At 37.0% G+C, this 27,960-nt stretch overlaps 11 protein-coding genes across 11 annotated transcripts; 4 read left to right on the forward strand and 7 right to left on the reverse strand.

Moving 5' to 3' along the window:
• Positions 1-450: 450 nt before the first annotated feature.
• On the reverse strand, positions 451-1,996 carry I206_101803 (uncharacterized protein; the record flags this gene model as incomplete). Its single annotated transcript, XM_019157935.1, has 5 exons — positions 451-891; positions 966-1,075; positions 1,140-1,283; positions 1,355-1,606; positions 1,669-1,996. 5 exons carry the CDS (start codon positions 1,994-1,996, stop codon positions 451-453), a joined length of 1,275 nt encoding a protein of 424 aa, XP_019008548.1.
• An 831-nt stretch (positions 1,997-2,827) lies between these two features.
• I206_101804 (uncharacterized protein) lies at positions 2,828-4,848 on the forward strand (the record flags this gene model as incomplete). The annotated part of the gene is made up of 5 exons (XM_019157934.1): positions 2,828-3,209; positions 3,301-3,606; positions 3,677-4,035; positions 4,147-4,671; positions 4,759-4,848. The coding sequence occupies 5 exons, from the start codon at positions 2,828-2,830 to the stop codon at positions 4,846-4,848; spliced, it is 1,662 nt and encodes a 553-aa protein (XP_019008547.1).
• An 890-nt stretch (positions 4,849-5,738) lies between these two features.
• On the forward strand, positions 5,739-6,963 carry I206_101805 (uncharacterized protein; the record flags this gene model as incomplete). The annotated part of the gene is made up of 3 exons (XM_019157933.1): positions 5,739-6,401; positions 6,502-6,736; positions 6,878-6,963. The coding sequence occupies 3 exons, from the start codon at positions 5,739-5,741 to the stop codon at positions 6,961-6,963; spliced, it is 984 nt and encodes a 327-aa protein (XP_019008546.1).
• Positions 6,964-7,785: 822 nt separating this feature from the next.
• I206_101806 (uncharacterized protein) lies at positions 7,786-9,194 on the reverse strand (the record flags this gene model as incomplete). The annotated part of the gene is made up of 2 exons (XM_019157932.1): positions 7,786-9,069; positions 9,138-9,194. The coding sequence occupies 2 exons, from the start codon at positions 9,192-9,194 to the stop codon at positions 7,786-7,788; spliced, it is 1,341 nt and encodes a 446-aa protein (XP_019008545.1).
• A 563-nt stretch (positions 9,195-9,757) lies between these two features.
• Positions 9,758-11,416, reverse strand: I206_101807 (uncharacterized protein; the record flags this gene model as incomplete). Its single annotated transcript, XM_019157931.1, has 8 exons — positions 9,758-9,805; positions 9,886-10,061; positions 10,143-10,428; positions 10,489-10,582; positions 10,637-10,752; positions 10,815-10,910; positions 10,971-11,139; positions 11,214-11,416. The coding sequence occupies 8 exons, from the start codon at positions 11,414-11,416 to the stop codon at positions 9,758-9,760; spliced, it is 1,188 nt and encodes a 395-aa protein (XP_019008544.1).
• Positions 11,417-12,920: 1,504 nt separating this feature from the next.
• On the forward strand, positions 12,921-16,931 carry I206_101808 (uncharacterized protein; the record flags this gene model as incomplete). Its single annotated transcript, XM_019157930.1, has 12 exons — positions 12,921-13,333; positions 13,428-13,480; positions 13,544-13,666; positions 13,755-13,829; positions 13,910-14,255; positions 14,331-14,728; positions 14,787-14,925; positions 14,989-15,648; positions 15,713-16,469; positions 16,534-16,659; positions 16,727-16,825; positions 16,911-16,931. 12 exons carry the CDS (start codon positions 12,921-12,923, stop codon positions 16,929-16,931), a joined length of 3,210 nt encoding a protein of 1,069 aa, XP_019008543.1.
• Positions 16,932-17,583: 652 nt separating this feature from the next.
• On the reverse strand, positions 17,584-19,072 carry I206_101809 (uncharacterized protein; the record flags this gene model as incomplete). Its single annotated transcript, XM_019157929.2, has 12 exons — positions 17,584-17,619; positions 17,676-17,744; positions 17,883-17,981; positions 18,061-18,094; positions 18,175-18,294; positions 18,351-18,372; positions 18,441-18,459; positions 18,516-18,554; positions 18,614-18,693; positions 18,780-18,881; positions 18,951-18,977; positions 19,048-19,072. The coding sequence occupies 12 exons, from the start codon at positions 19,070-19,072 to the stop codon at positions 17,584-17,586; spliced, it is 672 nt and encodes a 223-aa protein (XP_019008542.2).
• A 311-nt stretch (positions 19,073-19,383) lies between these two features.
• Positions 19,384-20,170, forward strand: I206_101810 (uncharacterized protein; the record flags this gene model as incomplete). Its single annotated transcript, XM_019157928.1, has 2 exons — positions 19,384-19,537; positions 19,599-20,170. The coding sequence occupies 2 exons, from the start codon at positions 19,384-19,386 to the stop codon at positions 20,168-20,170; spliced, it is 726 nt and encodes a 241-aa protein (XP_019008541.1).
• A 50-nt stretch (positions 20,171-20,220) lies between these two features.
• Positions 20,221-21,430, reverse strand: I206_101811 (uncharacterized protein; the record flags this gene model as incomplete). The annotated part of the gene is made up of 2 exons (XM_019157927.1): positions 20,221-21,065; positions 21,142-21,430. 2 exons carry the CDS (start codon positions 21,428-21,430, stop codon positions 20,221-20,223), a joined length of 1,134 nt encoding a protein of 377 aa, XP_019008540.1.
• Positions 21,431-22,017: 587 nt separating this feature from the next.
• On the reverse strand, positions 22,018-24,458 carry I206_101812 (uncharacterized protein; the record flags this gene model as incomplete). The annotated part of the gene is made up of 3 exons (XM_019158792.1): positions 22,018-23,700; positions 23,764-24,233; positions 24,317-24,458. The coding sequence occupies 3 exons, from the start codon at positions 24,456-24,458 to the stop codon at positions 22,018-22,020; spliced, it is 2,295 nt and encodes a 764-aa protein (XP_019008538.1).
• Positions 24,459-24,946: 488 nt separating this feature from the next.
• I206_101813 (uncharacterized protein) lies at positions 24,947-27,061 on the reverse strand (the record flags this gene model as incomplete). Its single annotated transcript, XM_019158791.1, has 7 exons — positions 24,947-25,120; positions 25,194-25,284; positions 25,350-25,832; positions 25,906-26,210; positions 26,334-26,425; positions 26,489-26,602; positions 26,662-27,061. The coding sequence occupies 7 exons, from the start codon at positions 27,059-27,061 to the stop codon at positions 24,947-24,949; spliced, it is 1,659 nt and encodes a 552-aa protein (XP_019008537.1).
• Positions 27,062-27,960: the final 899 nt, after the last annotated feature.

Genomic DNA, 27,960 nt, shown 5'->3' on the forward strand with positions numbered 1-27,960 from the left:
CGAAAACACAACAAAACTTCGCCAAATCATAATGGGATTATTAGTATGAAGGTAGTTTTATTGGGATCTTTTACCTTGTACCAAAAACTTTGCATGAAGCGATTTCGGCTATATCAACTTGTTTGTTTCGTCGTTCTCTTGGTTTGGTGAGATAAGTCTCGAATGGAGAGCATGAGATTGTTTAGATATCTGGACATCTATTTCTTGCAAGACCACGTTACTTTGTTTTTGAAAGAGCAATGTTGGTTTACTTGGATTGCAGGATATCGCTGTCTATTCAAGGTGCTTATCCATTAAAAGGCGTTAGGGATTATTCTTCATTGAGATTGAGCTTAATCCGCTTTCGGAAAGCATGCCTTGTGACTTGGTTGAAATAGTGCACACAACATATTAGACACATATTCATACAACAATAAATTACAGAGACAAGTAATTCCATGTGACCTTTAGCTAAACTTGGGTGGCGGATTGCAGAGTCGCTTCAACTGCTTTCAAGTGTGGTAATGAACATCCCCCGACTTCGAACTTCTTAGTGCTCCTGTATTTCCTATCCTTTTCACAACCTGGAGCATCACATTTCACTCTCGAATCCCTCGGTTGTACTTCAGCTTGTTCAGGCTTGATAACAGATTGTGATGGTTCAGTGTATGCTTCGGGTCTCAGTGATATCCAATGGTCTTTCTCCTTAGGTGCACCGACTCTCAACTGAATTTCTCCATCTTTGTTTATTGTGCTTGACCATCTAATCATATTGGATGGGTTAGATGGCACTTTTCTTGAAGGTGAGACTTGACCTGAATGCAGCTCGCCGTCCATACCGGGAGAAGGTTGATCCAATTTCGAACGTGATTTGGACGTTTGAGCACGTAATAATCGATTGATAGTTTCGTCCTGTACATAATTTCGTCTCATCAGTATCACTATCGATTATTGGATTTGCGCCACGATAATAAAAGCGGATATACCTGTTCATCCTGCAATTTTTGCTCAGTCTGCCTTTTCCTCCTTCTAGCTGTTTCTTCTCGCTTTTGTATCCTTTCAGCCTCGGTCAAAATCACTTTTTTGCCGGAGACCTCTGCAAGCGGCATCGGGATAGCTCGTGAGCGATGATCTCAAATCCACTCAGGTGTAAAACTTACCATTGGGTAACTGTAGTAAGGTTTCTTGCAAATCCTTATTCCCTTTGGCCCGTTGACGTGCAGTCATCTTAGTCGGACTCAAGCTCCTCCTTGAAGACATTATACTTTCATCATCACGAAGTAACAATTCATCGTCACTTTCAGCTATTTGACGTACGATTATCAGTCTTTTTGCAATCAATGCTGCTGGTTTTCTTCTAAAGTCGAGGACATACCAAATTCATCTTCTGCAACCCTCTTTACCTTTTTAGCACCTTTCTTTCCTGCTGGTCTGCCTGGTCGCTTTTCTGATCCACCAGGAGTCGATGAAGTCGAAGCACCAAATTTTAATTTTATCTTCGGAACTGATGCGGGAGTATTTGATATTTTTGATGGTGGTGCAGATTCATCATCTTCTTCTCCTTCGGCATCTTCATCTTCTTCTTCATCATCTAGAGGTATATCCTCAGAAGCAATTGCGGAAGATACTGTTTCGCGTCAGCAAATTGACTTCTCCCAGCATATAAAGTAGACGATGCTTAGTACTTACGACGTGATCTTTCCACATCAGTATGTGTTGCACCCATCTCAACATCCCCTCCTTCTTCGACTTCACCTTCAGCATCCTCCTCTTCTTCTTCTATTTCTCCCTCAGCATCTTCCTCCTCTGCCTCTTCGTCCGATGTATTTTCTTCAACTTCACTATCATCAAGAGGTATTGGAGCTTTGTTGTTTCTTGTTCGTAAACTTCTGTCTGATGCAGGTACGTTCGCGGGAGTGACTACAGGGGTAGACCCTCCTGATGAAGAACTGGGAGATTGGATTATTCGTTTCGCACGACGCGTAGAGGCTGGAATAGCACTTGACTTTGGAGCCATATTGAATAACCTCCTGGATCGGACTCTGGGCGATGTAGATATAGCTGATCTCGACAAGGGCGGATTGCTATATGTTTAGTCTAAATGGAGGCTGTTTTGGAAAGTTCATCAATTGCCTGTCATTCATTCAACAACCTTGAGAAGTGGAGGGCGAGAGAATTTATACGAGCGTACCACTTAGTTACAATGAGGCTCGTAAGTAAAGCCAATATAGTGAGTGATCAACCTCAAGCTGTTGGACAGACAACGAACAAGCCAAGGAAGCCTGCAGTCATCTGCTCATGCATAACCAGACAACGGATCTCGATATGGCGCGGTCATGCGATTGTAGAACCTTGAATCATCTCACGAACGGTTCCGTCTAAGACCTGTTTTCGACGTGTCCGTTCGTCGCCCAAATGAAAATCACAGAAAGTCAACGGCGCGATTGGTAGTACACCATAAGTAGCACCAACCTGTCTGATCCCATATAATCTCGTGCACTGGCTCTTGACGAGAGACTTATGAAATATGCATGCCATCCATTTCCCCTTATCGGCTGCATGATTGCTGATATCGGTTTAAGCCTATTTCGCGGTGAATTCCACTTTCGGGTTTGACCGATGATTTACGCTAAACTTATCTTTTTCTAAGCACACGATCCTACGCCATCGCTCGTAGAGCTAATAAAAGTAGTACCGTTGCAAGCGAGATAAGTATAAACAAGCATCAAGTAAATTCTCATTTCTTGATTTATCAAAATTGCTGTCTTTCGCATGATAGTTCACCAAAAAAGAAATATATGATCAGGGGATTGTTCTTGAGTAGCATAGGAATAGCAAAGCGACTACGATGTCAGCTATAAAATCATATACCGAACCTTCTTCTTCATCAGCGTCTTCGTCAACAAGATCAACTATCAAACCTGATACTGAACCGAATGAAAATACTTCCCTACTTCTTTCAAAAAGCGACGATGCTATTACAAAAACGAAAAAGGAAGGTGGTTTCTTTGGACCTGTTCCAAGAGTTTTCTTCACTTCAACATTATTATCTATGACTTTCGCTTTCACTCAAACCACCTTGATATATGCATTCAGAGTAATGACATGTGAAGAATATCACAAAACTCATACTTGGAATGGGAATGGCAAAGATAAATGTAATATACCTTATGTTGAAGCAAAAACAGCAAGACAAATTGCAATTATGAGTACAGTTACTGTATCTGCTAGTGAGTTGTGTCGAATCCCTACTGATCTTTCGTGGTGACTTTGAAAATACGGACAAAGCTCATTTTGCTGATGTACGATGAAACCTTACAGTGATAGCGAATTTGTTCCTTTCCGGCTGGTCTATTAAGAAATTTGGAGTAAAAGCTACGATGTTTCAACAGACTTTTTGGGCAGCTTTGCGAAATCTTTGTCAGATGTACGCTATCAAGACAGGAGCAGGAACGGGTATGCTCATTATTCAATCAACTCAATTATTCAATATCTTGGGCTCAGCAGGTGGATATCAAATTGCTAGTAATGTTTTTGTATCGATGCTAGTACCTGCCGAAGAACGTACGAAGCAATTTGGCGTTTTAGCTGGTATGATCATGTTAGGGAGTTCTTTAGGGTATACTCGTAAGTTGCATCTAACCTCTCTATTCACTCTTACGGGTTGGTGAGCTAATATTCGTGCTATTGGAAATAGTGGGCGGTTTAGCATATACATATTATGGTTTACTAGCTCCCTTTCAATGCGCTTTCTACCTATTATGCTTTTGTACCGTATTTGGAGCATTGTTCTTACCTTACCTACCACCTGATAAGAAGGAAGAGTCAACAAATTCCGAGGAGAAGAAGAAACAATCATTTTTAGCTCCCTTGAAATTATTCATTCCGAAGCTTGTGGAGACTTCCGATGGTAGACTCAAGAGAGACTATAATTTGCTTTTACTTGGTGCAGGAGCGTTTGTTAGTGTTTTGGCCACAGGTTATGTCCATTTAGCTTTACAACTTGTGGGAACGGATGTTTTCGATTTCACACCTAGTGAAAGCGGTATGATGCTTGTAAGTTCTTATACTGCTTCGACCAACTCTTATCACATTTGTGACCAATCACATCTTTGGTCACCATCCGGAATAAGTCATGTGCTAACCGCCAAATGGTATTCGGTTTAGTCGGGCAACCTTTTGATACGAGCCTTTTTCTTATCAATATGCTTTCCTTGGATAATTACCTACGGTCGACGCCTAATTTCACACAGAAAAGATGTACCTACAGGTGCAGCATCGGAAGAACATCCCGAAAGACCTATTGAAGCTGAGGAACCTGATGATATTGGCGCTCCTAGAGAAGATCAAGCTCGACAACCAACTGATATTCAACATGGATCTACCTTTGACTTGTATTTCCTCAGATGGTCAATTTTCGTTGATGGTTTACTCACTGGTCTTACAACCCTTTCGAATCAAGGTTGGCATTTATATCTCGCTGCTGGTGTTTTACCTTTTGCTAGTGCAACAGGTGCAGCTTGCAAAGGAGTTACATTAGATTTCGTCGAACCTCATCAAAGGGCTGATGCGCTTAGTGCGATCGCCCTAATCGAAAAGGTTGCTCAGGTATCAACGATTTCATTGTTTAGTAATATTTTCGCAGTTTTGAGTGAACAAGGTAAACCTACTTTGGTATTCTTGGCCAATGGGGTGAGTCAAAATATACAGTTTTTCAGATTATAGTCTCTTTCCTCGCCCTTGTATAAAGGCTTTCACTGATCTCTGCATAATTTTTAGGTGACCGCTATGATAGCCTTTATCTTGCTACTATTCGTTAGAATGCCAAAACCGAAGCCCGACGAAGGTAGAATAGCCTTGTCAGCCTGATTTGACTAATTCAATTACGTCAGAATAGAGAATATACCTGTCTCCTCTTCAATTTTAGAGGGTACAGGGCGACGAAGATAGTATCAAGGACCCTTTGTTGTATAAAACGCATGAACGAGTCTTCGCGTATCACCGAGAAGGATGAAGTCATCGATAATTTGCATAAAATGACAGAATCTGGCCAGAAAGATGTCATTACAAATGATGAACCTTTCAGAAACACAGAATAGCTGCTCTCATCTCGACCTTGGATGCACTAGCCTGTGGAGCATACAGACAAAGCAAAAACACATTGGCATCCTTTTAAAATATCAGGAATCTCTCAATCTTATTCGATGTTCGCTGAGTGGGGACGCGAACAAAGCAAGTTGTCTGACCATCCTTTCTGGTTAGCGATCGTCTTCTTGACCCCCTTTGTGGGATGCTGAAGCAGAGACAAACCCTCAAAGCAGGTCAATGACGAAATTAGTCTAGGCGTCTAAATTATCCGCAATTCTCTTTTGATCGTTTTCGGACGGATCATGCACTGTAGTCGTGTCATATCAACATCTCTTCATAAAGCTCACTTGCCTTCTTGAATCTCCTTTGCTCGCTTCAAAGTGGGGCATACGTGCCGAGCAAATCAAAGGGTTGTTCTGATACGTTATGCAGCGGTCTTGGAAAAGATCGTCGTCATAAGCTTTTGAGGTGATCATCTAAGCGAACCTGTCAAAGCTACAAACAGATATAAAAGGCAATGATTTCCCTCTCAAAATCAGAAACCCTATCTTCACTACAGTTTTCCCCCCACCTATTCCATTCCTCATCCCAAAATAATCGCTAGACTTACAAGCGACTAGTCAGAACTATTTCCTGACTTTACATAACCTTTGTCTTATTTTATTATCATCATGTCAAAACGACCCCAAGAGGGTGATCACAGTTCTAGAAGTGCACAACAGGCTCGGCTTAGTGACATGGTCAATGCTCACCCCTATGCGGACAGCGTCAGTAGCACTGGCGGGATACCCGTACCTGAAGATCCTTCCGTCAGCTCTGGGAATGGGCAAGATACAATTCAAGGAGTTTCATACCTCGCGAGGGATGAATACGCTTTCTCACATATAGGCTCAAGCTTTGCTGATAATTACCACACTCCGTCGTCAGGGGGCCTAACCCCGTCAGATCGCGGGGCTCATACACCCAGTGGTACTTCATCTCTTTGGCCCTCTGCATTACCTGACCCTATCGTCCCTACAGGAACAAATCGAGGTCCACCCTCCAACGATAACATCAGGTGGAATAAATGGCTTAAAGAGAGCAAGCCCAATTCCAGACATGCTGACTCAAGCGGTCCTGGAACGGATTATTCGTATTATCCAGAAATCCCTCCACCGGAACCTCGACCATGGGAAACATACCAAATAAATGATCGGAACGAAGCAGAGCTTTTAACGGCAAAGGCAGCAGCCGTGGGAAGGCAAATCCACAACGCTGACGTTACGTGTGAAATACATGATCATTCCAAGTTTGATTATACTTGCCCGGGTCCAGGTTCCCGCCACACTCCGCAGGTGAGTCTTCACTTCGCTCGACTTGTAAATCTGGGTTCCCTTACTCAACACATGTCGACTTCACGACACATATTGTTATTCATTTCTACTGATTTTGTAGTGCGTTGAAGCTTCTAATCTTAAAAGAGCTAGAGATTGGTGGAACCTCGTCAGCGAAGGGCGTGGACGTACAAAATTCGAAGAATACACGTTAAAAGAGCTCGGTGAAGTTAAAGACATCCAATCATTGACGGACGAGGAGATCATGGATCAAATGAAAACTTATCGAGCATTGCAGATAATCAAGGAACTGCACAAACACCATAATGATCGTGTGGAAGAACACGCCAGTCGCTGTGAGTACAATGAGGGAAAAATTCCTCCATCTCATAGCTTTAGGGTATCTAGACACGATACAATCGCATGATATCCTTTTCTAGATTCCCCATTGCACCAAGAGTCCGATCATATTAAATTGTTCTGACGTTTCATTTTAGTCGCGGCTGGACAAGTCACCAGTTCAGTCCAACCCAACCCGAATGACTTACCAAAATCTAGAGGTTTGGACTCAACCTTACACTAATGTCCTGCAGAGGCGGCCAACACAGACCAACTCACTTCAGATTATCCTCCATTCACTGCACTCAGATGTCTGTGCCATAGTAAAAAGAGCAATATGCGCAGGAAGCCAGCAATCGCCACACATAAAATACATTTTTCTACCAACTTATGTTCATTTCATGCTAATCACACCTTCTTCCCTTTACCCTTTCCACACACATACACGCTCAAATCGAGAAGTACATACGGACTGTTCTCTACACCATCATTCACCCTCTACTTTAAATTTATTATCCAACTTTCTGCTTCTCATTCAGTCCTGTCTTATAGTATGCTAGCTCTGAAGTTTGAATCGTGACGTCTTTGAAAAAATTAGGATGGAGTTGTTATATATTCTTTACCTAGTATCAATATGATATTATTGTTCATTGAAAAATGTAAAGATCTTGTGAAAATTGTATATAATATCTTACTTGGTCAGCAAAGTGTAATTGAAAATACAAGACGTAACAAGTTTTGTGAGCTTGGTCTATAGAGAAATTGCAATTTTTGTGAAAACTTGCCACATTCTGGTTTGGGTTCATATCTTTTTCAACGAGCACCATCATAAACAAGGCTAGTTTGCGTATAAAGGTCTGGGTCTTGAATCGTGGCTTCTCGTAGACTAAAGGATACAGGTGCTATCCCTGCTATATTATAGAGAGACTTTTCATCAGATTTGACTGGGTTATACATAACTCATCATTTATCATTTGACAAAGCAAAACCGCCATTGCGTATTTCATAACACCAATCAGTACGTGCAGATTTCATGCTCCTCTCCCATCCTGATCTATTGATAGACCTAATCGGATTCAATCTCTTCTTCTAACTTATATTGTTTCAAGCTAATCATCTCCTGATTGTAAATTTTCTTCTCTACTTCTTTTCCCTCTTCATCTTTTTTAATGATTGAAAAACCAGCATCATCAAGGATTTTCTGATTTTTAGCTCTAGCTTGTTTTTGTAAATAATCTTTTAACCATAACATTTTCCTTTCTTCTAATTCCTCTTGATTTTCAATAAAAATAGGTTCGATAGATTCATTCGTGAGATTAATAGGCGTACTAAAAAGAAGATAATTATTATTAGATGATATACCCATCCAACGTGAATCTAATGATCCAATATTAATTAATCTAATTCTCATTTTAGGATATCCTTTTTTCATTTGAATTAACATTTGAATTAATTGATTTACAAATAATTGAAATTCTTGTTTAATTTGAAAACCTTTTTTAATTGATTTAGGTAAAAAAATAATATCTAATTGAATTAAATTTGGAAATTTAGCTTCATTAAATATATTTTCAATATGATTTATTAATTTATCTGTATATTTATCATTTAATTGAAATACAATTTTTTTAGGTCCTGAGAGTTTCATTTTAATTTTTTTAATATTTTGTTGTTTATCATCATCATCTTGATTGAAATAAGGTTTAAAACCTTTTTCATTCCAATTTGCATACCAATTATTTGAATAATATGGATCAGGTAATCCAATAAAAATAATTTTTTTAAAATTTAAAGGTAATTTTTTTGCATAATTTTTAGATAAAATATCTTCTGAATTTTCTTTTCTGATTGAATTACCTTTTTTATTTGGTAAACCTTTTAAACTATTTAAATGTATTTTTAAAATTTTTAAATTTTTAAATTGATTTTTATTTGATGAAAATCTTAATAAATAATTATAATTTTCAAAATAACAATTTATAATTTTTGTTAAATTTTGTAATTCATTTCTAGATGGTATTTTTGATAATGATGAACTATTATTGAATTTTATTTTATTGATTTTATTAGAAATCGTTAAATGAAATGGATGTTTAGAAGATTTGCCTAATTCTAAATTGTACCATATTAATTTTAATGCTAAATTTGAAATTTCATGATTTGTTAAAGCCAATTTTGTTAAGCAATCAAGAGAATCTGAACAGTATTCTACAATTTTCAGAATTATTTCAATAGGTATTTTAGGTGATGGTTTGGCGGTATGTTGGAGGGGTAAAAGTGGTATAGGTATTCTATTGTCTGAAGTAGTAGGATCGACGTTCGGTGACCGTGCATAAGAAAGTGATTCATCCTAAAATCAATACCGTTGAGCGAATATAGTCAAATCAGTACCAAACGATTGGTATAACATGACCTCACCTGGGTATTTGCTGTCCTAGCGAACAGAGCTTTCAGTCGATCCTTTTTACCCATCATGTCGTTTCAATTATTGCGTGTGTTTGTTATTGCTACCCAGCCAGACTATTATGCTATGAGACTTGGGAGTCATGAGCTACATGATATTGAATAGAAGGAGAGTAAAGCAGATGACTTTTAAGAGGAAAAAAGAGATCAAATGCTGTGTTCGTGTATAGTTGGGATGTATGCTGAAACACAAAGGTTATTTTTATGCTTGTGCATTCTTACGACGATCATTTATCGTAATCGCCTTCGGTTACCACTTTTCCGGAACACAAAATGACGAATCAATTGACCGAATTACAACCCTTTACATAGGTTGCTGCGTACTATCGATTCCAGATTTATTCGTGAAATGATCTAATCGTATTGTGGGCTTGCTCAAGGTATGCAGGCGGACAGAGATCAGCTCATGATGATGGCAAGGATCAGTGAGTTGCAAATACTTGGATGCTTCAGGACAATCAATGCGATCCCGTAAGCTCAAAATGATAATTGTCATATCAGTCTTTCCCTCTTTTAGGAATTCATTTTGTCTCATATTAGATATACAATTATCGATCAACCTTAAGGTTTCCCATCTAAGCATGGTTTTGGTCCAAAATCTTTGAACGCTCTTGCTCAACTCGCTGTCGGAACTCTCCTCAGTCAGCATCTATCCTTGTATTGGCTCATGGCAAGTGAAATTGGGGAAGCATTAGGTACTCACGGCATATAGCAACGAAACGGCAGTATTGATGTTATGGGGATATCCGGTGATTGTCACTAATCTCTCTTCTGGGTTGGCAACAGTACCAGGTGCGGCTGTTCCAGGGTCGGTCACTCGGATGTTGCATTGCGATTGTCCACGAATTTCGTTGATTTTGGATCCACCTTTACCAATGACTACGAACATGATACGATTAGTCGGCGATGAACTGGTTCCTACAACTATGCAAATTGTCCTCGAGACGTTGTTAAACTCACTAGCACCGACCAAGGAGTTAGGAATGAAGATTTGTTGAGTTTGCATGCCAGGTGGAGGAGGAGCGTTAGGATCTTTGTTGAATTGAGGTGCACCTCCAGACGATCCTCCAGGACCGCCAGGACCACCGGGGCCACCGGAACCATTTGGTCCACCGCGGGCCCCGACTTGTCGATAAGAACCACTCGCAGCTCCTGGATTTCGTTCTTGGTATTCAAGGAGGATTGTTCCGATGTAGTAGACAGCAATATGGACGGCATCCGCGACTCCGGATACTGATAGGACTCTCTGTTCCGTCAAATCCGTTAGCTGATGGGAACAAGGAGTATTGGTCGTGACACAGCTCACCTCTGTTGATCCCGGTAACATAGCTTCACTAGCATTCAACCTGGCTCCAGATGCTTCTTGAATCTCCTTGATCTTGGATCCACCTTTGCCGATACTGCCGAGATCTCGGAATCAGCCTGACCTCGTTTTGCCAGTTCTGATGACTCACACGCTACCCATTCGAGAGTTAGGAATGATGAATTTGATAGTGACGGCACGAGACCCGGGAACAGATGCAACGTCAAATGGTTCATCGTTGATCCTTCGGACGATGAGCCCGAACGCCTATAATTGTAATATCAGCTTTTGCCATCTGTCTATGAAAGCGCACGTAAGAGCTGACATACCTTGGCTACAGCATCTAAAGGACCAGAGACATTGAGGATTCTTTCGGGGTTACCAGGGATGGATTCGGATACAGTCACTCGAGCGCTTGATTTTTCCTGTCCATTGCGTCAAATTGTCAACTCGGGCGACACACAGGTGTAATTAAAGGAGCTCACTCTAATTTCGTTGACATGAGCACCACCTCGTCCGATGATGATACTTGCATCTTGGGTAACGATAAGAGATCTCATAGAAATTTGTTGAGGAGGAGCTTCGGACTTGACAGGAGCGGCGGGGACAGAAGCAGGAGGAGGGGCGAGGGTACTTGAGGGGCCAGCATCGGCACTGATCCGATTGAGCTCCCGTGTCAGCATAGGATCATATATTCATGGGTCAACGGTATTTAACGGTGAACTAACCCCTCTGCATCTACATCCATCTTCTTCTTTGTTTCCTCCTTTTTCTCCTCTCCGTTTCCGTTTGTAGCTTCTTCTTTCTTTTCAGACTCTGCGTCAGGTTTTGCTCTCTTAGCTGCAGTTTGAGCTTGATTATCTGCTGAAGGAGAAGGGGAAGCTGGTCGCTTGTTTGTAGCTGCTGTTGATGGAGTAGCGACGTCGGACATGATGAGAACGAGCAATTTAGGTAGATCAAATTTGGTGACTAAGTCAGTTGATGTCCAACATGTCCGAAGAGAGACATTCAAATTATACGCAGATGTGTATAGGTGTGTACGTGTGTATTACGGCAATTGATGACAAGTTTGAGGGATCAAGAAGGACAGGGGTTTTTCAGGTAGGTTGGATTGCAGTGAGGGCGTGTTATATGTAGTGAGTCAGGAGGAGTGTTGAAGATTTTTGAGGTGTAGGAGTGTTTGGTTGTTGGTATTTTCGATGTGATGTGATGTGATAGTATTCATATGGAAGTGAAGGAACGGGTCATGTCAGGTGGAGGAAGGGAATGTAAGAGAAATGAGACTCACGTTATGTTTCCTGTATCCTTTTCAAGGGAGATTTGTTTTCTTCTGAACTGACTAAAACCGGCTGTTTCCTATTGGGAAGAAGTGTGACCGATGTGAGTTGTTTTTATATAAGTTTACTGATAGTGGGAATGACAATGACAACTTCAATGACAATAACAAAGGAACAAGTTCTTATGATGTCTATCTATCATATTAAGCAGCTTGTTCCTTACGTTGATGTGGTCAGTGCGTAATATAACTAGTAGGTATACTGGGAAGTGCGGGGTTTCGGTTATTTAATTCAAAGTGGCAGTTAATGTCTGTTTACGTTTTTGATTCCATATGACGCGCCTTGATTGATCCTAATTTTCCGATGTTTTTCGGCCACTCTTAGAAGAAAAATCCCACAAATCTATATAACAACATCAAAATAACAACTCATTTTAAGACGCGTTTATAACACTTATCTCTGATATAATCATGCATGAAACTCATATCTAGAGACAAAGAGAGGTCTTCATAAGCTACCGAGAGTTTGCAAAAATGTGCTTTTTCTTGGGACAGGATAAATATAGCTCTGCTTCTAAGATGGGTTGTTGTGCCACCATGATCGATAAGTGGTTTACCTAACCTTTGACTCATTAAGCGATTCCAAATGAGATGGAGTATGCCCCCTCCCATCCCTCTCTTCATCTCTCAACCTTGTATCTACTTACATCAATCCCATTTGACTTGACATCTTCTCTTGCCTTTGTATATACCTTGCATCTACCATCATCACACACTCATCTAATTATCAGTACATTGCATCATCGACTGGCAACTTCAGACTGGTTCAAGACTTCTCATCAATTCAAGCACAAAGCATATTCATTTGTATCATACATGAATATATATATCGACGCGTAATTTCATTCGTCAACAAAGAAAAAATCTACAGGTCGAAGAGCTGCAACTTCATGAGCTTCTCTCGCTGTCCTTCCACGAACAATTGGATCATCGAATGCTAAGGCATATCGAGCATATCTTCACAATTGCGAGCTTATCACCTCAACAAATAGCATAGTGGATAATCAATCAGACCGCATTTAACGAGTCATCTCAACCCCAGCTTCCATCTATCCTCTTCCGCCAGTACTACATCCTCGGAGACTAGATCTCAATCACGATGCCACTCCTCAAGCGTAAACCAGTAATCTATCATCCCCTTCCATCGCTCTCAGCGGTCCTTCAGCCACTTCCATCAACTTCATTAACATCCGATCCTTCTTCTTCTTCCGGTCAGGTAGAAACACCTTTACCGAATGATGGAAAAGATGAAGAAGAACAATTAGACAAGTTATTATCAGTCTTTAGAGGGGAGATGAATGGAGTTACAAAAGATAATATAGGACCAAGTGGTAAAGGTAAAAAATCTCAAAAATTGACAAATGGTAAACATGCCAATGAAGGAGATATATCAATTAATGGAGATCAATCAAATGGAAATGGAAATGGTTTGGAAAATAAACCTTTGTGGAAAAGTAGTGATAAAGAATGTTGGTATCTCCCTGAAACTGGAGAAATCTTTACGGACTATGAGTGAGTATTCATAATGCGCATTCAGTCTCTTTGGACAATTTTTAACAGAGATGATGCGAAGATTACGATTACTGATTGAACAAATTTAAACCAGATCATTCTGCAATAGAAGGGCATTTTACGCTCAACCTCTCTTCCAATGTGAAGGTAAGTCAAATTCCCTAAAGCCATTACAACGAGAGTTTACAGCTTATCCAATTGAATACACAGTATCTGGTAAATCATCTTTAAGCTTCTATACAGCACTACAATCAGAACAAAAAGAAGTCCGTCAATTACATTCTAGGTTCCCTAGACAACTTAAAAAGGCTGTTCTGAGTGCTGTTCAATTCCGTATGTCCCTCTTCAATATACATTGCCTCGCAACTTGCTCTCCAGGCAGGCGCTGACATCTTAGTACATTTCGTTTGTGATCTTGTAGAAATTGAAGGTAAATTAGATACTTTGGCAGATAAGATATTTGAGAGATTCCACGATAGATTTTTCGATCAAGAGAGTGAGTCTTGATTTTCTTCATTCTACGGACTCTCATGGTATGATGAGGTATCGAAGCTGACAAAATGTGGGGTTTTGTAGAGGTGTTTGTGGATGTAGATGGAGATAAATACTTAGCAAGGATAGTAAAAACCTTTCCACCGCGTTCACTCGCTACCACTTCATCCCTATCTAATCCAACAAAGCCAATCTTACATCCTTACGCTACGGATTTAACATTACCGCTTGAAGAAGTGAATGAGAAAGATGATCCTTCTAAATACTTTTACAACGTTAGATTGATTGAAGAAGGTTATCCTGAAGGTATAGCTGCTGAATATGCTAGTGCCAATGGTCAGAGTAATGGGCCGTATGATGAAGAGGAAGAAGATGGGAAAGGCGAAAAATGGATGGGAAGTACAATGGAAGTACAATGTGATAAGATCAGGTAAGTCGCTATGAAATCTCACTTAATATCGTGAAATACTTTGAAAAGATGATGCTCATAATTTTCTTTTCCTAGCCGAGACCGAATAAACTTCTCTCGAGCAATGTTAAAGAGATTTATTCGTGATTGCGTTGTTCGAGATCCAGCAGTATATTCACCATGGCTTGTGAAACCTTCCGTTGCAGCTAGGTATGGCCTTCCAACTGAGATGTCAGAAGAAATTCGTCAAGGTATACAAAGGTATAAAGAGAAACAAATGGATAAGAGGAAAAGAGAAAGAGAAGAAAGGTTAGGTATAACGCATGAGGAAGAAGACGATAAACCAAAATCGAAAAAGCAGAAGAAAGATGAAGAGAAGAAATTGAAAGACGAAGAAAAGTTGAAAGATAAGGAAGCTCGAGATCGCGAGAAGGAGAAAGAAAGAGAAGAAGAGGAGAGAAGAAAGAAGAAAGCTCTCAAATATCCGGCTGAAGGTGACTTTGCCCATTACTTTCTTCCTGTATCTGATAAGTGCTAATCACATCAATATAGACCTTTTGGTCGAATGGTCTGAAGAGAAGGATTCACCTGCAGGACGCATTCAAGTGCGACCTATACCTAAGAAGACATTGCCGTTTGGTGATCAATTTGAAAAGTTATTGATGACTTGGAGTTTCCTGAACGTCATGGGGTGAGCCTGTCCCACATGAGACTAGACTTTGAGTCAGGTTGCTAATTAACTTGTTGTATTCAGAAATCCACTTGGATTATCCCCTTTCACATTAGACGAATTTGAACAATCCCTTTATCATACCGATCCTACAGTGCTATTAACGGAGATTCATTCAGTGCTGCTCAATGCATTGACCGCAAATTTAGCAGCGGGACATGATCCGGTCAAACCACTTTCGAATTACGGAAAAGAGGGAGAACCAGATAACGATACGGATTATTGGGAAGGGCGTAAAGGTGCTACAACCGAAACTCTTACACCAATAGTCTCACCTCTTGCTGAAAGTTGGAAAACAAGAGAATTGAGCTTTAAAGATGGAAGAAAAGGTTGGGAATCTTCTTTAATCGGTTGTCTCTGGGAAAAAGCAACACTTGAGATCTTACCGAATTATCTGGATAATATCCTTCATTTGACTTTTGAAGATAAACCTGCACCTACTCGACCTACTTGGTCTACTGCGCCTAAAGGATCCACTACTGGGAGTATAGCGGGTTTGATACCTTCCAAACCCGAAAAACGATATCCTACGTTACATCATTCTCATAAATTAGACATCATAGACTTCTTGATTGAGTTAGTTGGTCAAACGGAAGCATTGAGAGAATTTATGGAAGAGTCGACTTTGAATTTGACGGAAGTCAGGAAAGACCAAGTTGAGATCAAGAGGGAACTAAGGAGGGTGTGAGTATTTCTTACCACATGATGTATGATGGAATTGAGCTGATCTGAGATGTTATGCTTATAGCCAAGCTGAAAAGGAAGCTCTTGAACCTAAGGAAAAACCCAAAGAAGAAGGTGAAGATGGAGATATATCAATGGAAGTCAAAGGGGAGCTTGGTGGTTCACCTGATAGATCTATGAATGGACACACCAATATGAATGGTAATGGACATGTAGGAAATGGTAATTTAGATAGAGATGAATTAGAAGATTCAGCTTCAATACAAGAAGATGGTTTATCAGATGTTGAATCAGACCATAAAGATTTAAGTGCAATAGGAGCTTCAAGACGTAAAGCAATGAAAGAAAAAGCATTAGAAAGAGAAGCAGAAGAAAATTTAAGAAATAAAAAGTTATTAAAAGAAAGAGAAGAATTAAGAATTAAAAAATTAGAAGGTAAACAAATTGCAATTGAAAAGAAAAGATTAATTGATGAAGAAGAAATCATCAATTTAAAAATACGTCATTTAGAATATGATTTTAGAAGATGGATTTATACTTTAAGATCAAAACCTTTAGGAAATGATAGATTTGGAAATAAATTTTGGTGGTTAGATGGACTTGGTTCAAGTCCTTTATTTTTAGAAAATAAATTAAATGTTGGAACTGGTAGAATTTATTTACAAGGTGTTGATATTGAGGAAGAAATTATTTTAAGAAATTCAACTATGTTAATTGTTGAAGAAGAATTAACAGAGGAATATGTTGAAGAAAGAAGAAATAATGAAGAAGGAGAAAGGTTAAAAGCAGGTGAATGGGCTGTATATGAAACTTTTGATGAGGTAAGTGTGTAGCTGCTTTTCAAATAAACTTGAGTAATCGCTGGCTGACTTTTTGAAAATATAGATTAAAGAACTTATGAATTGGCTAAATCCAAGAGGAATAAGAGAAAATCAATTATTAAAACAATTGAGAATGTGGTCAAGTGAAATTGAACAAAGTATGAAAAAAAGAAGATCTTTAGCAGGTCTCGTAAGTTATTTGAAGCACAGTCAAGTGATATTTGTAACATAATAACTAAACTACTAGTAAATTATAGGATAAAGAAATTATACTTGATTCAGATGAACCTAGACGAACAAGACCAACTAGAAAAGTTAATCAAGATGAAGAGAAAGAAGGCTTCTTAAGTTGGAAGGTTAGTATTTTACCTTTTTTTTCTATTTTCTCATTACTCGATCTGATAATTGACTTGAGCTGATTGAGTCTTGAATTTGAAATAGAATAAACGAGCTGTCGTATAGTAGAAAAAGAGCGAAAAAGGTTGATTTGTATTGTGAAGTTGTGTTCTAGTTTAGATTTCTTAGGGGGCTTATATATGATTACATACATCATTTCATTTCTTTACATATATTATTTATCTTGTATGGTCAGTGATATGGTACATTCCCATTGTCGTTTAAACGCTGCATTTTTCTGTGTAGAAAAGCATCTTTGAAGGATTTTGTTCGATATTGAAAAGTCAAACATTAACGAATGGGATATCATCTTTACAGGGATAAAAGGATAACGAGATATCCTGGAAACTTTAATCAACATTATATGAGTATACATTGATATTTTTGACGGTTAAATACCTTTTCCAATTAAATCAAGCAAGAATGATTAAAATTAAGCAGTTAGTTGATATATGTACCGATTTAGAGAAGCAAGTATTTATCATTTAACTGATTTATCAACAAATATACCTTAAATTCAATATATTCTCTCCCAAAATTGGCTTTAACTTTTTAAAATTGGATTTATATATGTACAGATTCTGTATGTCAGTATGATTCAAACGGAATGTAAAATATAAATAAAAACCGCATCACAATGCATTGTATTGATAACTTTCTAACAAATGACATTTACCTAAATATCTATGACATACTAAAATCGCTATACAAATCAAATCTAGTTGTCAGCCATGACCCAAGGCCAGGCGATAGGCTAAAATATGCAACGATATCAGTAGACGTTCGAAACTACAATAGAGACAAACTTACCTCGTAATCACTGAGCTCTTCTGGAGCGAACCAAAGACCAATTTCCTTTGTAGCAGAGTCGAAAGCGTCCTGTCATTTTGCGATTAGCAACGTTGGTCATTATTCCAAAGAACTTTGCAAAGCAACAAAGTATAGCGTAAGGCGGACAAGCGGGAGAGAAAGTATCGAAATCATATTGTCAAACCCTAGACAGGCAGAACCACTCACAGAAGCGTGGATGAGGTTTCGTCCAACTGAAACGGCGTATTGACCTCTGACAGAGCCAGGATCGGCATCTTGAGGGTTAGTAGCTCCCACGATTCTTCGCTAAGTCACAAATTACCATGTTAGCTTGTTGGCTACGAATTTGAAGCCTGATTCAACGTAAAAAGAAGCCTTGACTCACACCTTGTTTGATAACGTCTTTACCTTCCCAAACCCTGCAAGAATGGGTATATTAGCTATAACTCATATAGATAGATTACTTTTACGACCAGAGTCTTTTAATACTATCACTCACATGGCAACGACTGGAGTACCGGAAGTGATGTACTTGACTAAACCAGCGTAGAAAGGTCTAGCGGAAAGATCAGAGTAATGCTCCTTGGCAAGAGCCTCTGAAGGAGTGAGAGATTTGACACTGTATGAGAGGTTTTGTCAGCTTCTGCGTTGGCCATACGATGGGTTTACACTCACGCAACAAGCTTGTAACCTCTCTCTACGTGTGTAATGCATTATAAGTAGATTGATCATTACAAACCAGCAATCAAACCTTATGCAGCTTACCTTCGAATCTGGAGATAATCTGTCAAGTGAACAGTCAGCTTGAGCGTTCGCAAGAGTTAATAAAGGCAAGCTAACCTTTCCGACGAGTTGTCTTGAAACACCATCAGGTTTGATCTGTATCGTAAACCCCTGAGTCAGTCATTGTTGGTGTTGACAGGAATGAATATACTGACCATGACGAAAGATCTTTCGGATGCAGTACCTTTCTCTCCTGCGATAGTCTTTGACTCGAGAAGAAGAGGGGATCTGGAGGCTGAGAAGGATTTCAGAGTCAATATCAGTATTTCAAGTAGTATTCGTAGAGCGATCAAAAATTTGCTGATGAATGTGAAGACTCACCTTCGTACATGGCGTAACCAGCAACGGCAGCGCCCATAGCTACACCGGCACCTAAAGAAGGTCGAGCAGCAGCTCTAGCTGGGAGAGTTGAGAAAGCTCTCGCTGGGGAGCAAATCATTTATTAGATCTCTCTTTGTTAAATTTTGGGCCAATTGAGAGGAATGCACATACCGGAAGATCGAGAAGCGGTTCGAAGACCTATACGTGTCGACTTGTAAGCTACGTTGAAAGACTAAACGATAGACTTTCAAATAGAATTTAAGCTTACCTTGTCTGAGTGAGTTGGCAAACATTTTGTTTATTTTTTCCTGTAGCTTATATTTATCTTATGAATAAGTAAATGCTGAGCTGATAGCTTGTATGAAAAGAAAAATGAAAAGAGTTCAAGGTGATTAATTAGAACAGGGACTTTGGAGTTTTGAAAGGGGGGAAGGTGTTACGCGTGTAATAAGTTTGTGGGTTTTCGTTTAGTGCGGAATCTCCGTCGGGTTTGAGCGGTCAATAGAATAGAATAACAAATCACATCATCCAATAAATTTAGGATTGTTCTGATTTTAATATTATATTCTAATTGTTGAAACAGGGATGAACAGAAACGATACATATGAGCAATACAAGAGGCTCATCCCCTGATTCACTTTTTTCGGAAGTTGAACATGATGTTGTTGAAGATAAAAAATCAAAAATAGCAAGTAGGATCGCTCCTAATATACCAGGATTATGGGTATTTCCAAATTTATTACCTGATAATATTGTTCGTGAGTTTTAACCTAATTTTCCAATACTCTAAAGCTATAGCTAAATAATTCGAAATAACAGATGATGTGATTAACGCTATATCTTCAAATGATTTGTTTTTAGGCGGTCAAAGAAATCAAGTAATGTTATTTGATTCTCCAAAATCATCATCATCATCTTCTTCTTCATCATTCAAAACGTCTTTACCAGATTATATAAATATCTTGATTCAAACTTTATATGATTTATTGAAATCTATTTTACCAAAAGACGTCTTGAAATTATTATTTAAACAAAATTTAGCTAGACAAGTTATAATTAATCTTTATCAACCTGGACAAGGTATAAAATCTCATATAGATTTACCAAATAGATATTCAGATGGTATAATTGGTTGTTCTTTAATTGGTGGATGTATAATGAATTTTTCAAATTCAAAAAATGAACATGAATTAAATTATAAAGTTTATATGCCACCTAAAACTATTTATGTACTTTCTGATGAAGTAAGATGGAATTGGGAACATGGTATAGAAGATTGTATTGAAGATACGATTGAAAATAAAGATGGAAGTTTAGAAACTATATTAAGAGATTTAAGAATTAGTTTAACTTTTAGATGGATGAAAAAAGGTGCAGATTTATTAAATTAATTATTGTACTATTATTGTATTGTATGCATATATTAACATTGTCTGTATTTCTACTTTGATTTGGCTCTTGGACTCTTTCGAGGTGTTACCTTATTATTCCCTTCTTTAATCTTGACAGGAGTTTTAACAACTTTAGAAGGAATTTCTTTCTTTTCATCCAAAAATAACGTTTCTTTCTTATCTAATTTATTAACCCGTTTCTTCTTTTTCTCCAATCCATCATTTTTAAATGTCATTATAATTGCTTTAGTAGCTAATAAAAAACCTAAAACCAAAACACAAATAGCTCTAGCATGTGAAATATCAATAATTTTCTTTTCTTTTCCTTCAAATTCTGAAATTGAAATTTTGAATTCATCAGGTAAATAATAATTTAAAAATTTACTAAAATGATTTAAATTAGAATTTTGATTTTGATTTTGATTTGTTAAAATTAACCATAATAAACCAATTAAACTTGATCCCCAAAAATCTAATGTATTTAAAAAACCACCTTTTAATAAATTTGGTGTATTTAATTTCCATTCATTTTCATTTAATCCTAATGTACTAATAATTAAACCTCCTGATGAAATTGCTAAACCACTTAATAAACAATATGTCCATAAATTTAAATCTTTTTCATTTTCATTTTCATTTTCATTTTCATTTAAAAAAATAGAAGAAGAAGAAATTAAAGTTCCAATAGAAGTTATAGTTATTCCTCTTGTTATACAATCTATAAATGATCCAATTAAATTAAATATAATTTTAGGACAATTTTTAATGAAATATTTTGATAAACCTGTTAAAATTAATAAAATATAAATTAAAATATAAATTATCCAAGGTGTAGTTGAAATTAACCATGAAGGAGGTTGATTTAAAATTATAGAAATTACTGTACTTCCTCCCCCTTTGAAAATTTTATTATTTTTATCAACATTTAAACATTATTATCATTATAAGAAAAAAAATAATACTAAACTTACAAGCTAAAACTAAATATCCAAAAAGATCAACTAATCTACCACTACCACTCTCACTACCATTTTGATTTTTTCCTTTAGTTAAATTAGCCCAAACAGTAGTTACTCTAATAGCATGTAATACACCAAATCTTAAATATGGGAAATATATTGGATGAATAGGAGTAGTTGTAACGTGATGAATAAATTTAGAGATTTGAAGAATAGGTGTAGTAGGTACATTTAAATTGATAGGTGCATATTGTGAAATTTGAATTGATAAGATATCTGTCAATCGCTCTATGAGTGACATTTTGTTTGTTATCAATCAATCAGTAGTATCGATGTAACGATAAAATCAATTTGATCTGATCAACAAAAGCAAGAGAGGATTAGAGTATTAAATAAACATTAACGAGTTGACCGATCATATGACGGATTTGGCCGAAACAACAATGTGGCATTCTTTGGACGAGTGTAGGGTAAATGCTATCAGCAGTTGGCCAAAGAAGGTTCAAAGGACTGAGCCAAAGCCGCCTGAAGGGAAAACAGAGGAGGACTCTCGATGAGACCGTCTACGTAAAGTGGTCAATTTGAGAGCTTAGAGGGAGAGAGGCAAATAATATCGCAAAAAACTTGCGATTATGAAACAATGACCCGGTCATTGACCGAGCCAGAAAGAAAACAAATCTACAATGAAAGGTGTATTTGCGATGCATGTTCATGATTATTTAGATTAAATCAATACAACAGATGTAAGACAAGGTAATTTTTATATGAAATCGTACTAAATGCGTAAAATGGTTCTGAGGGGTAAAATTGTATCTATAAAATTTCCCAATAATTATGGGTTTTTGCGTTTCAAATTGTCAAGATTCGACTACTTCTTCTTCTTCTTCTTTACCACCTCTTATTCCCTCTATCTCCTCTATCTCCTCTATCCCCTCTGTCCCCTCTGTCCCCTCTGTCCCCTCTGTCCCCTCTGTCCCCTCTGTCCCCTCTATCCCTATTTGAGAAACCACTTGATCTATCTCTATCTCCACCATAAGAGAAACTTCCACTTCTTACTCTAGGTTCACGATCTCTATCACCACCACCGAAACCACCTCCTCCTGATCTTTTATTTACACCAAAACCACCACCACCACCTCCTGATCTATTACCACCACCTGAAGATCTACCAAATCCACCTGATCTTCTATTTCCTCCACCTCCTCCTAAACCTAATTTTTGTAAGAAACCAGGTGATAAATAAGGTGGTTCAGGTAATCCAGCAGCTTCAACTGACCAATCTTTTAAACCTTGTAAAATTTCATGTGAATTAACATTAAGTTGATCTGATTTACCCATATAATAACCTATCATTGATGTGAAAACTTCTTCAATTGCTTCAGAATCTAAAGAAGGCATTAATTGTGTAATTGCTTCTTTTATACCATTTAATTTTTCAATATATTTTGAATCTTCACTTGAAGCAATTTCTAAAAGTTCCCTTTCTAATTCACTTGTTGGTACAGGTTTAATTGGAATTTTATTAAGTCTATTAACAAATCCTTCTTCAAAAGGTAACAATACTAAATCACCTCTTCCACCTTCTTTACCTCCTCTACCTGTTCTTCCTACTCTATGTATATATTGTTCAGCACTAGCTGGCATACCAACTTGAATAACTCTAGTGACACCAGGATAATCTACTCCTCTTGCTGATACATCAGAAGTTATTAATACACTAGGTTTTGTATCACGTCTATATCTTTCCGAAGCTCTCGATCTTTGATTTTGATCTAATCTTGAATGAATTTCATATACATTGATATCTTTTGGTAACGAGTCTTTCAATTCTCTTACGAGTGTAGCAGTTAACATTGTAAGTTTGGTAGTATTTAGGAAAACGATAACTTTACTATGAGGATTGAGGAATTGATCATGAGCAATAAGTCTTAAGATGTGAGGTATTTGTTCAGAGGCGGAAGGTACGATAGTGTAATGTTGAGGAATATGAAGGTGTACATTTGATTCGTTTTTAGGTACACAGTCTATAACTTTATGTCCTTGTTTTAAAGATTTCCTAGCTATAGCTGCGATTTCTTTAGAAACTGTTGCTGAGAATAAGAAAGTTTGACGTTCTTTAGGTAAATGTGATATTATATGATTTAAATCTTGTGAGAAACCCATATCTAATAACGTATCAGCTTCATCTAAAATCAATTGATCCGCAAATTCAATAGCTGTTTTAACTTCTTCTTCAGAAAGTAAATCCTTCAATCTTCCAGGGGTTGCAACTACTATATCTTTTCTACCTCTCTTCCAATCTTTTAATTGTCGATGTCTTGATTCTCCACCAACTAATAATCTAACTTGCATTTCTTTGTGCCATGTACAAAGTTTTAAAGCTTCATTTGCAATTTGAGTGGCCAATTCTCTGGTGGGGGAGATAATCAATGTACCAACATGGGATCGTGTTATAGCTCTTTCATTTCTACCTTGTGCTGCTCGATCTGGAATAGATCCATCTGGGTAAGGAGTCTTTACTAATTCATTGACTTTGTTGATTCGAGCATCGATTGCAGGAACAAGGAATGCCTAATTATCGTAATTAGTTATTTCTTCCTTGATTCGATGGACAACGAAAGTTGCAAAACTCACAATAGTTTTTCCTGTACCAGTTTTAGCTTTTACCAAAAGATCTTCTCTCTCTTTAAATTCTTCAACTTGTCCAACAGCCTCAGCATCTTCCTTAGCTTGTCCTCTCAATTGTCCACCTCCTAAAGAAGGCATTAAACCTAAAACTCGTTTTTGAACTTCTGACATTGCTTTTAATTGAAAAGGTTTGAAAGTCAACGCTTTCAAAGTATCATGATTGATTTTGCCTTTTAAAGATTCAAAAGGTACTATATCTCTTACAGGTCCTGTACGATCAGATCCTTCAGACGATATAGTTGGTGAAGAGGAAGGAGATTCAGTTAAAGAAGGAGCAAAAAAACCATCTTCTGTTGTCGATGGATTTGAAGATCGAGAGGCGAATGAAGAAGAGGAAGGGGTATTATCAGATACAAAGAATTCATCTTCTGATTTTGGTTGAGCAGCTGCTGAATAACCTCGACTTGATAGTATAGCTAATTCATTAGAAAAAGTAAGTTAAATAAAATTTTAACCTTCATAACACTTATATATGATAAGATAGATGGATAAAACTCACCTTGTAAGCTTTGCGATTTGGATGATTGAATTGAGGTAAGAATAGAGGGTCTGATTATACTCCTTGATGCAAGCACTGATCTTCTTGAAATGACATTACCAAGAGCTAAAGAAGCCCTAGCAAGTGATGATTGGGGAATCATTCTGAATATCGAAGAAGATGTAGGAAGACACAAGTAAAGCTGATTTGTTCAGCAAGGACAACTTGTAGGCGATCTCCTTTGGAAAAGTGTTGACAGAAGGACGATGGAATAAGATAATAGGTCCGATCGATATACAACAATAAGAGTATAAATGCCTTATGAATATACAACTTCTTTCTGTCAATCGCATCGAAATTCAAAAAATCCCAAAAATCTCAAAAACAAAAAACGGCCTAGCACGTGGCGATTTCGCAATTACGTATTCACCCGGAATGCATGTAGCATATACGATGGAATATGCTTTCTAATTCGTAACGTAAGCCAAAACATGAGCAGAGTCAATCTAACATCCTTTTGAGTTATGCATGTATACGTGTAAGAAAGCATACTACTGTGTATATTATTTGCATTGATTTTGACATTTTGGTTCATCAACCAAATAACAGTCCTAAAAATCGGAACAAGCGCCAAGGAAACAATCAATTTATTTATGGTTGTTCAACTTTATCTAATTCATTTTCTCCCATTTCCTTATTATGTTCATTTACACTCTTTCTTCTAAATAACCAAGTAGCTACGCTAATAGTGATTATATTGACAACAATCCAAGCAAGTAAGATACCAAGATTTTTAGCAATATCATTTTTAGTATTAAAGATTATCTGATTATATCACAAGAGACAATTAGCCCTAATAATATACTATAATTGTAAATAACGAAAAAATTAAACTTACAGTTCTAACTACTCTTGAAGCATTATAAAAAGGCATCGCAACTCCGTATCGATAGATCCAAGGTTGTAATTCATGAGGGAAAGATACAACCCTACAAAGCATTTATCAATTATCGTTTTACATAGAATTAGAAAAAAAAAAGATAATTTCACTCACGAAACGTTTGCAATTATTAAAGGTAAAAGGAAGAAAGAGATAAATTTCGGTCCAAGGATAGTGATCATGAATTCTGTTGAAAGACCTACTGAAGCCATTCCTAAGAAAACAGTAAACCACCATAAAAAGAAACCTCCACCATATGTATAATGAGCACCAAAATGAACTTTAAAAGGTAAATTAATCATGGCGAAGAAGAAAGAAATTACGGAATATAATGAAATAGGTGCACAAATTCGATAAATCAAATAATGTTTTGTTGTTAAAAAAGGAGCTATAATTTCTCGAACGGCATTATTTGACATTGTTATGATAAATGAGAAAATTAACATGTAGATTAATCCGACAAGAGTGATTGCTGTGGCTACTGGTTGATCGTAAGGTCTAAGGTTGACTAAGCTGTACCATACTGGAGTTGATATGCTTGCAGGAGCAGCAGCCAGAGTTGTTAATGCAGTAGCATTGTTTGCATTTGCTTGTAAGCTATGACAGATAAACCGTTAATAAGGAGCTTTTGAAGAGAGAGAGGTTGAGGACGATGATAATATCAACTCACAATTCAGCTACGGATCTTCCATTGAATTGAAATAAAATCGCAGTCAAAGCTTGTTGAATATAAGGTATCAAATAACTATTGACAGCTGTTTCCATTCTTGCTTGAGCATAGAATACTTGAATAGCTTCAGAGGGATTATAGCTTGAATTTCCAATTAATCTAGCTTGATTAAGCGTTTCAGTAGCACCAGAATTAATAACTATAGAAGCCCATGCTCCTTCTTGTACAATATCATTTTCAACTGCTGAAATATCTGGAAATTCAGAAGGAGAAGTAATAAAATATCGTAAATTCTTTTGTTGTAACTATATACGTAAAATATAAAAGATATTAGTAATTTAATCTATATTTAGACTGTATTGGGAACTTGAAAATTATGTCATGACATATAGATAAGGAGATCAATCCAAGAACAAAAACCAACTTACCAATGCTGATGAAACAGCTTGTCCAATTTCTCCTCCATCCCTATCAATAATTCTTACAGTCAATTTATCGGTATATTTATTAGATTTCCACACTGATCATTTAAAAAAAATTAGTTCAATTATAATCTCATATTTATTGTTTTTATTTGACTCACATGAACCCCAATAAAATGGTAATGTCAACCACATAACAAGTACAGTTATAACAACAGTACCAATTAACAATTTCAATGCTAATTTTCTAAACATTGCCATTTCAGGTGAAAAAACTATAAATGTAAATTAATTTAACGTTTTTTTTTATTCTATTGGATGATTGTAAACTTACAAGAATATTTGAATTTTTCCATTTTTTTCTCTTTTCCACCTTGTTCAGGTTTTATAATACTTGCTACAATAGATTTAGCAGGTGTTAAATTATTTGTAGTTTGAGATTCTGGCATTTTTTTATTATTTGCATCTCTACTTTCATAAACTCTTAAAGGACTAAATCCATTATTATTTTTATTATTATCTGAATTTATATTCGTACCTCGAGAATGATTTCTTGATAATTTTTCATTATTATTAGAATTATCATTACCTTGTCCGTATTTAAAAGGTTGATCTTCAGGTGAAGAAGGACCTAAATTTGTTTTTAAAGTTGGAATTGGTTCTGTCATTGTTGGTGTTTGTGAAACAGTATGAGTTGATGGACTAGGTGGTTGAGGTGAATTATTTGTTGTCATTGAGTAATTGAGTAATTGTTGACTAAGTAATTGATGAATCTAAATGTATCTTATTCGGATTTGTTGATCTACTTTCCAAAAGGTTTTAATAAAAGATCCTTTATATACTTTTGTTTTTAGATAAATACGGATTCCGAGCAAGTAATGGTCAAAAGTAACTTACAAATAATTCTTTGATTCTTTGTCATGAAATTCACATTTCATATGTATGTGAAAGATTGAATATAATTATTTTTATAAATGAATTAAGTAATCTCTCATGAATTTGTTCGGTTTTCTATTTATCTGTTTAGTCCTATATGCCCGAATCTTTCTAATCTTAGTCTTTAGTATTAGTCATACATATCTATGTAGTACGGCATTTAAGCGTAGATCTTCCTTTCCAAAAATGAGTTAATTACGATATATTTTATTTAATCCGTAGTATTATCATATCAAAGATTACTAGTAACCTCGGGTATATGGTATAACCTTATATGCAATTTTGGATTTTAACATCTCCGAAGTCAGGAGATTGGTCTTATATGACCGAACTTCCTCAATTTACCTATTTAAGTAAAATTATCTCATATTGATAAAATCCCGCACAATACTTCCTTCTTCAATACCGCCGCCGGTAATCGCCAGAGTGGTATTTGGCACAATCGTAAAGTGAATAACGACTGAACAAGCAGTTAGATACGTATCCGAAAGTCCAAACGTAGTTTGTGGAGAAACATCTCATACATCAAGATGAAGCTGAAGTTTAAACTATGGAATTTTGACTGATGCAATTTTATGGATTTCTCGTTTCCTTTTCTTTCCTTGAAAAATCATTCACATCATTAACCGATCAACGTGTAAAAACGCATAAAAGCTAAACTGATGATAATATCTTATCCATGCTACTATCCTTCCAA

Source organism: Kwoniella pini, chromosome 2 (assembly GCF_000512605.2).
Source record: "Kwoniella pini CBS 10737 chromosome 2, complete sequence".
Taxonomy (NCBI): domain Eukaryota; kingdom Fungi; phylum Basidiomycota; class Tremellomycetes; order Tremellales; family Cryptococcaceae; genus Kwoniella; species Kwoniella pini.